The sequence below is a fragment of the Cyprinus carpio genome, chromosome B3 (genome assembly GCF_018340385.1).
Source record: "Cyprinus carpio isolate SPL01 chromosome B3, ASM1834038v1, whole genome shotgun sequence".
In the NCBI taxonomy this organism is placed as follows: Eukaryota; Metazoa; Chordata; class Actinopteri; order Cypriniformes; family Cyprinidae; genus Cyprinus; species Cyprinus carpio.
This window is the reverse complement of record NC_056599.1, coordinates 10,792,510-10,808,301: the sequence shown is the minus strand read 5'-3', so window position 1 is coordinate 10,808,301 and position 15,792 is coordinate 10,792,510. Positions and strand designations below refer to the sequence as shown.

General features: G+C 36.0%; 1 protein-coding gene across 21 annotated transcripts in view; it reads left to right on the top strand.

The window, feature by feature from the left end:
• Positions 1–15,792, top strand: part of nfixb (nuclear factor I/Xb) — a 152,865-nt gene that overhangs the window by 119,748 nt on the left and 17,325 nt on the right. For 12 of the 21 annotated variants that reach the window (XM_042719611.1, XM_042719610.1, XM_042719619.1 and 9 more), the window contains 6 exons: positions 6,300–6,362; positions 8,456–8,530; positions 8,994–9,105; positions 9,904–9,939; positions 10,687–10,814; positions 11,577–11,651. In XM_042719611.1, the coding sequence (XP_042575545.1) occupies positions 6,300–6,362; positions 8,456–8,530; positions 8,994–9,105; positions 9,904–9,939; positions 10,687–10,814; positions 11,577–11,651 (489 nt within the window). The remainder of the gene's footprint in view (positions 1–6,299; positions 6,363–8,455; positions 8,531–8,993; positions 9,106–9,903; positions 9,940–10,686; positions 10,815–11,576; positions 11,652–15,792) is intronic. The other 9 variants (XM_042719616.1, XM_042719624.1, XM_042719626.1 and 6 more) reach the window with 3 other exon arrangements.

Genomic DNA, 15,792 nt, shown 5'->3' with positions numbered 1-15,792 from the left:
CCAGGCCAGACAAACACACACACACACATGCGTAAACAGAAACGTAGAGAATCTACATTTGTGTGTCGTAAACACAACACATGCAAGGGCCTTAAAGGGACAGTTCACCCAAAAATAAAAACTCTGTAATCATTTACTTAAAAATCACTTGCACCTTGCCCATTTGCGATTTTTTTAGTTGAATCAAATATATTATATTATATTAAAATTGAGTTGAATCTCATATCACTTAATTTAAGTTGAAACTAGTTTAATTATTTTGAGTAAGTTTAAGTTATGCAAAATGTATTATGATTTATTAATCATATAATTTTCATAGCATGTTGTTATTAACTAAAATCATTACAAATAGTTTTCATAAATTAAAATAAATCTGACACTAAAATAAGTTTAAGGTGAAGTACTGAAATTGAAACTGAATTACAAAGACTAATAAAAGTGAGAAAAAAACCCATAAAAGTACTAAAACTTAAATTAAGAGGAAAACTGAAAATAAAAATAAAACAAAAAATCAAAATAAAAGCTAATTTACAATACTAATAAATACTGTAATAGTATGTAAATAATACTAAAATAACACTGCTTTTAATTTGTTTATTTGCAACATTGATGGTGAAGTTTGTATCAGCTAAAATTAATATTAAATTAAATCACGGGAAAAAAAACATTTTCTTAAGTTTAATTAAAATAGCAAAGTAAACAAGAAACAAACAAACAAATAAATAAATAAATAAATAAATAAAAGTAAACAAGGTTAAATAACAAAAATATATAGTTATTTTCATTTATTAACAGGATTATATAGTTATTTTCATTTATTAACAGGATTCTGATGGCTGTTTTTTTCTCTGGTAACCATCTGTCAAGCTCCAAATATGACATTAAAACACCATAAAAATAGTCCATACGTCTCATATATTATGTTTTAGGTCAAAATTAAGTAAAAATTTTTATGGTTTAGAGGAGCATAAAAGTCATGCGGGTGGCTTTTAATTGCCATTGACTTTCACTGTGTGTAAAAGTGCAGCTTGAACACTTTACTAAATGCCTCCTTTTGAGGTCCATGGAAGAAAAATAAGTCATACAGGTTTGAATGACATGAGGGTGAGTAAACAAAGACTATGTTTTCATTTTTGGGTAATAAAAAAAAAAGAAAAAAAGAAAAAAAAATCATCCTCTAGCATGGATATGCATATCGTCATCATGAACATGATGTTTAATATGCAATGTGTGTGTCTAGTGATTGCATCAACAGCACGCACACGCTCACCCAAACGCATACAAATGCACATACACACTCACAGACATATTTGCCAGAGGAAACACAAATCCATGGCCAGTTTCCCACCGTAATACCCATGTGCCTATGCGCACGCATACACGCTCGCACACACGCTTACATGCAAACTCCAAACACACCTGCCGCATTACACGTTCACATTTCATATCCGCCCCCCGCGAGCGTCCACATACATATTAATCTACAAATGCATGGCCGGGGGGGTGGGGCCAGAGCAGGTATAGACCCCCTTTAAAACCTGATTTCACTCGCTGCAGGGGCTGCTGGGAAACGCAGGGCTGAGGGGGCGCGGGGCACAGGATGGAGTGTGCTTTCATAAGATAGGAAATGAATAAATAAGTGCTGGTGGAGGGGGGCAAATACTCAAATAAAGTCCAATAAAAGAGCTCAGAGAACATCTGTGTGGGATCGCCGTGGGGATTAGGAGGGTTTGGAACATTTTAAGCGCATTACGGATTAAAAAAAAAGGTCAGAATGTTTAGCAACATACCGATAAACCTCTTAAGCAAAACCCAATTGGAAAAGCTGTGCTGCCTCTTCATTCTGCACCGTTGTGTGTGTGTGTGTGTACCTAAGGTGTGGAGGCGTGCGTTGGGTTTTTGTATCTTTTTTTTTTTCAGACACATTTTCATGCGGTATACATTTTCCATGTATTTGTCATCATAAGCCATGACGTTTGAATCCAGGGGATCTAACATGCCTCTCCAACTAAAACACACACACAGAGAAGTAATGTTTTCTCTTTAGGGCAAGGATACATTTGGTTCGATTTCATTTGAAGTTAATATAATTCAAAATTGACCCTTTTTAGTTTCTTCTTTTACTTTCCACATGCACAATCTTTCAAGAGTTTGGGATCGGTAAAGAATTAAAAAAAAAACGTTAGGAAAGAAGCTGAAAGAAGCCTCTTCTGCTCTTCAAGGATACATTCATTTTATTAAAAATACAGTTAAAAGAGCAATATCGTGAAATATTATTATAATTTAAAATAACTGTTTTCTGTTTAAATTTGTTTCAAAATATAATAATTAAATAATTTTCCAGCGTAATTACAGTTTTCAGTGTCACATGATCCTTCAGAAATCATTCTAATATGCTGATTTGTTTAAGAAACTCTTCTAATTATCTATGTGTTGCTTAACATATTCATGGACACCTTTAAATGTTTTCTTTAATAAAAAAGTAAAAAAAACTGTTAAAAAAAGATATTGTAAGAAATCTTTTGTAACATTATAAACATCTTTATTGATCATTTTGATCAACTGAATGTATCCTTGCTGAATAAAAGTTTTCATTTCTTTAATGTTTATATATATATCATACTTTTTAATGTTAGTGTATCAGTTATTTGTTATTCCTGAATTTAAAAAAAAAAGTTTTTGGTTGATGTCATGTTTTTTTAATGTTGTAGATTGTTATAAAGTTTTTGGCAGGGGTTCAGTTGCAACAAATTATATACATTATAATTATATTATAAGAAACAAAGTAATACTCAGTAAACTGATGTGTTTAATTGTGAAGCTTTAATTGTGGTGCAGGGAAGATCTTTAGTGTGTTTCTATTAGGAGTTTTGTGTGGTTATTGAGTGGTTAACACAACATGAATCTCATTGCTTAGTAAAAGTCACATCACAAATGGTGCAGGACAAGTTTGTGATAGAGTTGAGTGTTCAGGAGTAACACAAAGTATGAGAAATAAAGTGAAGAATGCCTAAGTGAAAACCTTTGAGATCCTATAGGTCAAGCCTATTAAGTTTAACAATACAAAGCAAATCATGATAATAGCAAATAATAGCAAATATGACTTTGCTCTCACAAGCACGGTCGATTATGAATATTTGCATGCTAAATGAGTCAAAAGATGGCTACTTTTAAGAAATGGGTGTAAATGATCAACATTTGATGATTAGGCATGGTTTAAATACCCTGTCAGAATATGTTTTTTCATTTGAAAGTTACTCAAGAAGTGTTCTACCATTGTAAAAACACTTTTGTCATGTTAAAAATACTGCCACTGTGTGTGTGTGCATGTGTGTCACCCAGTATCTTTGGCATGGTGTGTTCAGGGGTCCTTTGACTGTGTGTGCCGGGAAGATAAGGATTAGCATGAACATTGTTGGATGCAGTAGCTGTGTGTGAGTGTGTGTGTGTGTGTGTGTGTGGTTGCATGCTGATAACAGTGTTGATTGGACTCCATGGGCTGGAGTCTCTGCTCTAATAATGGACAGTCTCTCCTTTGTGTGTTTGAGTTTTGATGATCTGGCCCCCTGCTCATCTGCGCTTTGTCTGTGCCCAATAGCGCGGCCTCTCTCATTCACTCGCGTCCAGTTCTGCATAGTGAGCTTCACTAATGTGCCATGTAATTGGATTGGAGGTCATCCGAGATGTCTCCTTAAGCTGCGCTTCATGCTTCCACACCACCGGAGGGCGCTAATAAATACGAATCTATTTTGAATTCACAGAATCCATCGGTAGCCCGGGTATTAAAATTAGCTAAATGGAATAGTGATTCTGATTAGAACAGTCTAGAATTCCATAAAATTTGACCAATAGTGGCCTGCATGTGGCTGCCAGATTGCAATTTGAAGAGTGTACTTGTCACATAATTCGTCTTAGAATAACTTTTCTCCTTTAATCTAATTGAATTGCAGGTATTTGTTACTTATGAAATGTACCGTGGTAATGCCAGGTTTATTATAAGTAACTAAAACTAAAAACATTTTTTAAATTAAAGTCATATTTAGTTACTTGAAATAAATTAAACATTAAGTGAATAAAATTACTAAAAATTCAAATAAAATAAAAATTAATTTATTGGAAAAATAAAATAAAATAAATACAATTTTAAAATAAATGAAAAAGTTTTTTTTTTTTTTTTTTTTTTACAAATATACAAATAAAAATATTAATTTATTTATATAATGTATTATCTATTTATTCATTTATTATTTATGTATTTATAATACAGATTTTTAGGAGTTAATCAGCTTTTTCGGTGGACTGAGTTGAAAGAACGGGACCGAAGCATCTTTAAATCATTAAACAATGTGTTGCCATCATGGTACCACTATAGTAGTTTTTGAAAGGAATATAATATTTAACACTTAGAATGAGATTGCAAGAGTTGATTATAGTGTTTTACATCCAGTTGAGTCGATTAAAGCACATTTACTTACATATCAGCTCACAGTATCAGTACGTGTGCATCTGCGAACAAAACGTGGCGGCAGTCGATATTTCCCCCCTCAATTAGCGTTTAGCACAAGTAGCTGAAAATAACCTTCATTTGCGAGGCTTTTAGCGTATAGTGCGTTGGTGGAGAGGTTTTCTCTCTCTGAGAGGAGTGCGTCTGTGTGTGGGTGCTTTTGTAAGCTAGCTGGAATGCTCTGGTACCGCCAATGCTAAGATGGCTGCCAAGCGCTAAGATGGCTGCCAGGATTCCATACAACAACAGCAGCAAGCGAACGAGGGGGTGCGAGAGAGAGAAAAGAAGGAAAGAGGCGGCTGTCGTGTTCATTTTTTCCTTCAAAACGTATAGTGTTGGTTTTTTAAACCACATTCTGTTGCTGCACATAATTAGCGGTGCATGCTAAGGCCAAACAGCACTACTGCTTAATTTGCGAGGCAAATCTACAGACCAGAATATCATAGAAGGGTAAGCTCTTTTGACTTGGGCTAGCAAGCGACTATCCAGAACCCTCCTAGCAACTAGCAAACATGCTAAAAACACTAAGTATGATTGGCTAAAGAGGTGAAACATTCATCAATACTCACAGCAGACTGAACGAAAAGGCCAAAGTAACCAAGTGACATCCTTCTTAAAGTCTATAGTTAGTCAGAACCTCAGTGCATATAGAAAAAAGGGGGTAGTGAGTCTCGGCCAATTCAAACAGCCGCAGGGGTCTGGTCTCACTCCAAGATCACTATAATTTCTAAGATAAAAAGCCTACGGAGACATTGTCCAAACAACTCGATGGCTGCGCACCAGCCTTTGTCTACATCTTATGAGCTATACAGCAGAGTTGGGTTTCACCAGGCTGCTCTCAGATGTATATTTTGCAGATTTATAGATTTTAGATTAGCAGCGCAACTTCAAGCCTAAAATGGACAGCGGTGTGGGTAGTTTGTTTCACCTGTGTTTTTCATTGGACCCGACTGACCAAGTCCAGTTGTGTTTTTAACACAGCTGGGGTCTACATTGCCGGACTAAAGATCTTGTTTCATGGTCGAAAGACTGTTTTGTGGTTTTATGTCTAGATATTGATATTGTCATATTAAAATAGTGGAGTATAATCTTTGTTTATCGACCTAGGCAGAATTTGATTCTGAAATCCATGTAATCTGAGGAGTTGTTCAAGTCTGTGGTGTTTAATAAGCTACACATTTGTTCACTAACCAACTCAAAGTATGAACAATATTAATGGTAATCTGTGTCCTAAACTTTTTTAAATTCAGCAAGGATGCATTAATTTGATGAAAAGTGACAGTACAGGCATTTATAATGTTACAAAATACAAAAGAACTTTCAATACAACTTTTAAAACTGTGTATCAGTTTCCACAAAAGTATTGAGTTGCACAACATTGATGCGAATTCTTTTTACTGTTTTTATTTAAATAAATGCAGCCCTGGTGAGCAGAAGAGACTTCTTTCAAAAACATTTAAAAAATCCTTCCATTGCCAGACTTTTGTACGATAATGTATAACAAGTCAAATACCAACAAACTACAAGACATAACATCAGATTTCACGTAGAAAGGTCCAGATTTTGTCTGAATATCATGTAAATGATCCAGAACCGGAGTGCATTTTGCATGTCTCATTTCCAGCTGTGTCGTCTCAGCGCTACATTGAATATGTGCTGGCAGAGAATATATAGAATGTTCTACATCTGCTAATTGATTCAGGCACCTCTGGACTGAACCCAGCCGTCCCGTGCTTAATCTGCTCTCTTTTTTCCCCCTCCTCTCTTTCTCTCTCTCTTTCTGTCGGCTTTGCAGAATCTGGACAATCGGATAACTCCAACCAACAAGGAGAAGCAGACATCAAGCCTCCGCCCAATGGTGGGTCAAGCGTAACAAAAATCGTGCACACACAGACACACACACACACACACACACTCACAAACAACTACACACTCAAAGGTTCCAAAAGGATTTTACAGCTTAATTAAATTAAAGTCTGCATTTACTCAAATACATTTGAATTTAATATAAAGGTTTCTGGAGGAACCAAAAAGGAGTTCTTGGTATCCCAAAGAAACACACACACACACACACACTATAAAAGTTCTACTTTCTTTTTTGTCAGACAAACTCTGTTCTGGAAGTATCTTTATGTAACCTTTTCAGTTTGCTAAACAAACAGAAACACAAGTTTCACTAGTTCACTTGGATCCATAGGTAAAAATATTATGTTTTGAGTTTGTAGAACTTTAAATTACGTTTGTTTAAAGTACAATCCAACTTTAAGTTGATACAATACATTTTTTTCCCCATAAAGTCCTCAAGTTTTTGAGTTTACAGTTTGCGGTGTTTTTTTGTTTTTTTTTCATAGTGTGAAGAACATTTTAACCATCTAAAGAATCTTTTTCCACTCCAAAGAAGGTTTTCTCAAATGGAAAGGTTCTTTATGGAACCATAGTGCATAAAGAACCTTTAATTTTAGGAGTGTTCAAATCTTTCTAAACTCCAGACTTTCTTCTGTGGAATGCAAAGAGAGATGTTCGAAAGAAAGTTTTCACCACTTACTTTAAAAGAAGTGTCAACCTTCTGCTAAACTACTTTTGTTAGATAGGCAGTCATGCAGGTTTGGAACAACATGATTCCATGAAGAACTTTAAAAATCCATGAAACCATTTTGTTCTTCAAATTAAAATATTTTTCACACTAAGAAAAAAATGGTTCTTTTAACTACTTTTAACTGAAAGTTTCTTTGGGGAACTAAAAATGGACCTTTTGGATCCTTTATTTTTTAAGAATGTTCTTTATTGGCATTGCACACAAGGTTCTTTATACTGGATTCTTGATGTTCTTCACACTAAAAAATGGTTCAAGAACTGTTCACTGATTAGTTCTTACTAGAACTATTAATGGTTCTTCTGCGCTGCAAAGTCATTATTCATACTTTCTGGCACCCAAAAATAGTTCTAGAGCCTTAAAATTCTGCAAAAACTATTGAGAAGCCTTGATTGTTCAAGAAGCAGTCCACTTAAACTCAATAGAATCACATCTGAAGTTGTCATTAAAGGCCGTGAGCGAGCAAACTCTGGTTAGCAATGGTGGAAACAGCGTGATGAAATCCCAGCGCTACACAATCAACGCATCAGCCACCATTTTCCACTCCGCCTGCCAGTCAGCAGATGGATCTGTGGGTGAGCCGTGCTCTCCTTGGACCTCAATACGCACAAATACGGTGCCGATTGATATTGTAAGCCGCTTTATTTACGTTAATAAGGTCAAAGGGCATGCCTGACTCTCACACAAACATGGAGTGTGAGGGAAAGCGATTTCCATCCAAGCTTATTATAGTGAAGTGTTGCTAGGCCGGCTGTGACGGAGAATGGCGGAACGCTCATAAATCACTCCATGATTGGCTGATGGGAACCACATGGCTGCGGCATGGGCGACACTGAGCTCATGCACGGGCCTCGCTGCGGTTAACTGGCACACACACACACAAACACACACACACACATACACACACGGTGACCTCAGCCAGCACTACAGATGGGTGTGGAAGCATGGCTCATTCACCCGTTTTGCCCACACACACAAAAGTACATATTGAAAGCCCATATGCACAGCGAAAGCAAATACGTTTGTATATTTGTATGCAGTGTCACATACACATACTTAAGTGTGACATAAAGCATTTTTAGTGTCTCGTTAAGTTTAAGCTGAGATTGGAGCACTGGGTTGGAGTTAACCATAAGTACAGGGGTAGCCTGTTATTCCTACGAGACGGAGAACATATGCCAACCGATGACTGTAATTATATGCTCCCGGCCTTTTTATGACAATTGAGCTCAGTTTATTTTGTGTGTGCGTGTGTTTGACAGGTGCAGATGAGTAAATATGGGGATTTTTTTTCTTTTTTTCAGTATAATTTGTCGGTGTAGTGTTTTCATTTCTGGCCTCTCTCTCTTTCTCTCCAGGGCACTTGAGTTTCCAGGACTGCTTCGTGACGTCAGGCGTATGGAACGTGGCGGAGTTGGTCCGTGTGTCACAGAGTAAGTCACATGAGCAGCGTCTTTCTGATCAGCAGCCATAAATATCAACATTTTATTGAAACGAAAAAGGCTTTTCTTATAATTATAAATCCTTAAAATCACACTAACAGTTACATAAAAATAAAAAGCCCCCAAAAAACCTACAAATAAGACAATATATTAATATTGCTGAATTTTCAGCATCGTTACTCCAGTCTTCAGAGTCACACGATCCTTCAGAAATCATTCTAATATGCTGATTTGCTGTTGTTGCGTTGCGTTGTTGAAAACAGTTTTGCTGCTTCATATTGTTGTGGAAACCATGATGGAGTTTGTGTCTTGACTTTTAAAAGCTTGTGTGATCTTGTGTGATTTCTATTATTGTTAAACTGACATGAAGAAAAGTTTTATTATGTTGTCATGAGAACAAAGATGAATGATGGCATTGATTAATCAGACTTCTCTCTGTCTGTATCTAATTCAGCACCAGTTGCCACAGCAAGCGGACCCAACTTCTCTCTGGCCGACCTTGACAGTCCAGGATATTACAACATCAACCTGGGTCGCCGCTCCATTACATCCACGCCATCGACCAGGTACACACACACACACACACACACAGAGAGAGAGAGAGAGAGCGCGCGCTTTCTTTCCTTTCATTCTATGCCAGGATTTTTTTATATTTTTGATGCCAAAAATTAAGTGTGCTCCCTTCTAAAATGTAATTCTAAAGTAAAATGATAGAGAGATTGGGATTTCTTTCCTTTATTTATTTTATATTAAAAATTTGTTTTTTTTATATTTATGGTATATTTTTTTTTTTTTACTTCACATTTTTTCACTCTTTTGCAAACCCAGATTTTAAACAACTACTCAGACATTTTTTAACAAACAACTGTTTGTTGCTTCCTGAAGACTATTTCCCCAAAACATTTAAATTGCACTGTGTATCTTACATTTATGTTAAAAATTGTATTTAAAAATACAAAAATATCAATTTTAAAAATCTATTTTAATAAATTTACATATGAATAATCAGATTAGATTAAAACAGATATTATGCATGTAAAATAAAGAAAAAATACTAATGCAAAAATTTTAATTTCTGTGACACTTTGGCCTCAAGCTTTGCTACATTTCTGACTTTATACTAATGAACTCTTGCATGTCTTAAACTACTTTACAAATCGATCTCTCTCTAGTTTAATGTATGTTGGTAGCACTCCCACGTTCTTGCTTTCCTCCTTGTCTGTATATATTTCTGTCTATCTTTTATTCTACTGTTTCTCTGCCTTTCACCTTTATCTGTTTGATTGCTGTCATTTTTGTCTCTTTATCTTTCTCTTCTCCTGTCCCTTCTCTTTTGCCTTGTCGTCATGTTTGAAACGCTGCAGGACTGAGATGGAGTTGTATGCCAGTCTCCCGCGGAGGTACTCCACACTTCCTGTCGTCTGATTCACTTCAAGCTCTGCTGTCTTTGCTCATCTAATGTCTCATTCTGCTAAGATAACCTGTGCTCTTGAAACAGTGATGATTTTAGTGGACTGTTTTTAAGCTTACAAATTTCCGTTGTAATGTTTTTATAGTGTAATAATTTGTATTTAAAGCAATACTTCACCTAAAAATTAAAATTTACTGAAAATTTAATCACCCTCAGATCATCCAAGATGTAGATGAGTTTGTTTCTTCATCTGAACAGATTTGGAGAAATGTAGCATTGCATCACTAGCTCAGCAATGGATGGTCTGCAAGACATTAATGATGGACTGGAGAGGTGTGGATTATTGCGATGTTTTTATCAGCTGTTTGGACTCTCATTCTGACGGCACCCATTCACTGCAGAAGATCGATTGCTGAGCAAGTGATGTAATGCTACATTTCTCCAAATCTGTTCTGATGAAGAAACAAACTCATCTACATCTTGGCTTGGGTGTGAGTAAATATTCAGCAAATGTTAATTTTTTTGGGTGAACTATTCCTTTAAAACATAGAATGTTAATTTTTTTGGTTTTGGTTTGGGTGTGAGTAAATAAAACATTCCCATTTTGGGGAATCCCCATTCTCATTTATTAATCTAAATTATGTGGTTTCAATTTATATTAAGGTGTTAAAATTTCCAGATGTCCAAACCTTAGATGTAATAACCTCTCATCTTCTCTCTTTCTTTTCTCTTTCAGCTCCAACAAGCGTAAATCCATTGATGACAGTGAGATGGAGAGCCCGGTGGACGAAGTCTTCTATTCGGGCCGTTCTCCTGCCCCGGGAGTGTCCCAGGCCAGCGGCTGGCCCAATGATGTTGATGCAGGTACGGCCACTTTACCCAGCAGCCCTCTGGCTCTTCACATGCTCTGCTTGACCTCCACTTATCTAGACCTCTGCTGATGAAATAACATATTTGTTTATACTGAGGTGCACCAATCAAAGTTTACATAGCGTAGTCAGAGTACACTCCATGTCACTTGTGCTGACAAAGAGACTTTGAGGGATAGATGTTTAATGTTAAACATGCTGCATGATTGTCTCTCGAAGCCTTGTTTTTTTTTTGTCATACAAAACATGTCATATACTCTGACTTACCTCTGAATCTATAATCAGATCCAATTGGGACTCATGTTTGAGGCATTTATGCACTGAATAAGTGAACACAAGGGGTGTGTGAAGGGCCAGACTTTTCCTCCCTTTTATCCATCAACCCATTAATCTCTCCAGTTGTGACACGCTCATTTTTATATTGCATAATACTTAGTATGTATAGTATGTGAATTGTGACGCAGCCAATGCTCATTTGATATTCTGCCCCACCCTCATAGTTTAGCTGCTGATTGGACGCTTTGTGGGACTTGTGTGTTTTTCACCTCTACTGTTTTGGTGCACTTGATTCTGGGAGATAGTGAGCAATACTGTCTTTGACCTCATGCATATGATGTTTTTTAAGTGTGTGTAGTGAAGATGTATTGATAACGATTCAACAGTGGTCCCAGATTTCCCCATCTCTCCAATTTATCTCAGTCTCTCCCTGTCTCTGTCATTGTTAACTCTATTCTTTTCCCCTGTTTGGGTTTTTCAGTGCAACACCATTTGGCCAGTATGCAGGAGAGGAAGATAAAACACGAAAGCGATGGCGTGCAGTTTCCTTACCATGGTTAGACCACATTACCCTCATATTATAATGCACACAAGTGTACTTAAATGTGTCTCTTATCTCTGTCTGTCTTTCAACCTCTCTGCTGCATCACACACCTCAGCTCTTCTCTGATTTGCTGTTTTTCACGGTGGCGGGTGTTTTTTGCCCTATGAATGTGCTTTCATTTTGTTTTGTGCATCAGAAGTCTCTCTGTACATCCATTGTTTGTGTTAGATTGTGATATAGGATCCCCGTGGACCGAAGCAGAAGTCCAAATCCTGATTTCCACAGCCTTCCCAAACATGAACACTTACAAACGTGGCTATTGTGTTGCGTACAGCAGCAGGCCTTTCCAGATATTTACTTAGCGTTTTTGTTTGTTTCTTCTCCATGCAGGATTTATTGTAATTAGTGTGTGGTGCACAAAGGGGTTTACATGCTATAAGCAATATCTCAGCTGTTTATTCAGCACGCCTATGAGATCTCAAGCCTGCATACGCTGTAACGTCTGAAATATACTTTAAGCAAGTGTGCGAATGCAAACACAAGCTCGGTTTCACGCCTCATTGCGATCCACAAATTGTTTGAATGCAATTCATGACATGACACCACAAATACTTCTCTTTTAGCTCAACTGTTGTCACACCACAGCAGTGGTTTAAGAGAATCTTGCTGCGCAAGTTAAAGTTAGTTTAACTGTTGACATGATCACTTTTATTTACTTTCCCAATAGACTTTCCTAGAATTTTGTAATTGCACAGTATTCCTAAGAAATATAGGAGTAATAAAATAATGTATTAAACATGTATATATATTTGAATTAGTGCTGTCAAACGATTATACACAGTACACACACATACATGTATATTATGTAAACAAAAAAACTTTTATTTTGGACGCGATTAATCAAGATTAATCATTTAACAGCACTAATTTGAATATGATATGTACTGTGTATATATTGTATGCATTAATTTTATAATATTATTTTACAATTATTTTTATTATTACTATATATTATAACTATTACTATACATTTATGTTTCATTAAATGTATATATTTATTTTTAAATAATAATAATGATGGTGATTTATTATTTTTATTATACAATATTTATATTTAATATACATTTTATATTTTATAGTTATAATATATTCTATTATATATAAGATAATATATACATATTACATAAAATATATAATATAAAAAATATAAAAATGTATCATATAAAATAATATAATGTGACAGTAATATTAATAATAAAGAGGATAAAAATGTAGTAATGGTGTATTTAATTTTTTTTTATTATTTTATGCATTTATTGTATGTGAAAATGTTGTTAGTAGTAATATTTATATTTTATATACATTTATTATATTCTATATTATTGTTAATATTATTATGTCATTTTATATTACTATATAACATATCTGTGTGTATTATATGATATGTATATTTTATACATTTATTATTTATTAGATTTATGCATTTGAATTTATTGTTTTCATGTATTATTATTATTATTACTATTTTGTCATGCAGAGACAAAGACAATGATTCACTGTCCAATCAATTACCACTGGATGAAAAAGGGTCTGCTTACATTTGTTTTGTCGCTGAATATCCTGTTTCGCTCTGAAATCCATCAGACCTGGCGTTTCACATTGACTGTAATAGCACAGACATTTGAAGGTAACTCTATCAGCCCCTCGAGTACGCCAAAATAGATTACACAAGAATAGTGACAGTAATGCAAGAATGCATGCTGTGTACGTACAACGGCAACTTGTGTATTTGCACAGGGTACGTTTCTGGCCCGAGGGTCCACCTACATCTAATCACATTCACTACCGCCCACGTCATGATCAGCACACAGTCGCACAGATCTTAATCTAGGGAAACATGGGTAAATCCCACCAAAAAAATGCCAGCATGCTCAGGTGCTCCTGATGTCATGGGAATACACAACACACACACACATATTTACACCCACCCTACCCCTGAACACTCGAAACACACACACAGTCTGTGGAGCACCAGAGCTCTGGTCCAGATGGCTCCTCCATGTGTCGACAGCGTTGGGAGCTACTGGGTTACAGAAGACATCTGTTACACCGATGAAGGCGGTGGTGGCGCTCCGAGCGCATGTGAGTGTGTGAGAGTGTGAACCACGCTACGCTCCAAAGGTGATTCACTACCTGAATGAGGCTCTGGCAACGCTGCAAGGTGACGGTGTCATTTATCATTAAATCTGGTGTCGCCCGGCGTACACCGGCAGCCGCTTCATTCATATGCCCCCATCGCTTTCTTTTGCCCTGGGCCGACACGGATATCATCCCGCCTATTATTCATTCTCCTGCACTCTCTTTCACCTTGTTAGACTGTGCCACTTTGTCTGTAAACATCTGTTTGTGACGGTTTTGTTGATGTTGAGAGGGTCAGACAGCGAACGGGGTTCCCACAAGCATGGGAAACCATGAAATATATGAAAAATGTGAGGTTTAGAAGAGTTAGGCAATTTGTGTTTCTGATTGTGAAATGACTAAAATTATTTCAAAAAAATTGTTGATTTAAAAAAGTAATGAAAGTTTACATTGTGAACATGACTTTTCAAAAATATTTAATTGGCAACTAATTGGTCTTTTTGATTGTAAAATGATAAAAAAAGGATTGATTAATGAAGGTTTCTAATTGAATTATCAAGCGTAGCATTAGATCTGGCAGGTCTTGTTACTCAGTCTGGCGTCAGCTGACTCTCAGCTGATCCACTTCTACCTACAGGGATGTGACATCTGTCACAGCACCCATATATAAGGCCCTTCAATATTATCGCCAGCTTTCGTGTTGCTCAATAGCTAATTACCCTCCTCCATCCCCAGCTCCTCCTCTCGTCAGTCTGGATTCGGCCTTATGATTCCCCATTGAATCAGACTCATTTCTAAAATGTTTACATTAATTTATTGAACATAAATGATATCCGCAATACATTTATTTTAGTTGTGTTATGTTTACCCTAAGGGGGTTATTGCTAGTCACCCTGCTCTTATCCATGCTAGGCTGCATGGATGCGCAGGAAGTTCTTGCCCAAAACAGAACCATACCACTAATCCAAACTGTATGCTAATTGTCAGTCATCTTTGACGATAGTGTTCCTGACAGAAATTTTTTTATTCATTTGGCAAGCAATTGGTATTTTTGAGTGTAAAATGACAAGTAATTTTTAAAAACCGATTGATTAAGAGACTAATGAAAGCATCCATAAATATATTTCTTCAAAATATTAATTGCAAAGGAAATGTTCTTTTTGAGTGTAAATGATTTTCTGAAAATTCATTGACCGGCGTAATCATACAAATGTCTGTTTTTAAATATAGCTTTTTTTGTTTTGTTTTATTTTGTTTGTATTTAATTGGCAAGTAATTGGTCTTTTATTGTAATTATTATTTTTTTTTTAAATCAATCACCAGAAAAGGTCACAATTTCCATAGTAAATCAACAATGATTTTTTTTAAATGCTTGAAACTACTTAATTGGCATCAATCAACTGAAAAAAATAAATAAAAATAAAATTATTAGACAAAGGGCTTGGGAACCCGTATGTATTATTACTGTAAGTTCCTGGCAGAAGTGATTTGTACTTGGATTTGTGACTTTCTGTGTGTGTCTGTAGTGGGACTTTCTGATGGTTGGATGGTAAATGTGTGTGTCTGTTCAAGAGAGTGTGTGTAGTGTGAGGAGGTGTTATATATGGCGTTTTTTGACAGGTCAAGGTTTGACTGGCGGCCAGCTTGTTAGCGTGGCGAGACTGGAAGGTCATGGGAGCGTTTGATTGGCTGCCAGTCTGCCTGAGCGTCAGGGCTGGCACAAGACACAGAGAAATAACACATAACCCATGATTTAACCACTCACACACACACACAAATAAATAGGCTGGTTTTTGTTATTGTTGATAGTGTCTGTTGGATGTATGTATGTGTGTTTTTAGCTGCAATTTTCAGCACCTCACAGAGATGCATATTTTTTTTTATATAGCCACAACTTCACTTATTTTTAATGATAAGAATATGAAATTATTATATTATAGACAACAGACAGTGTTGCTTTTACATTTGCCAATCCTTGCACTTTGAAGTACACTAAGAAATTTTGTACCACAAT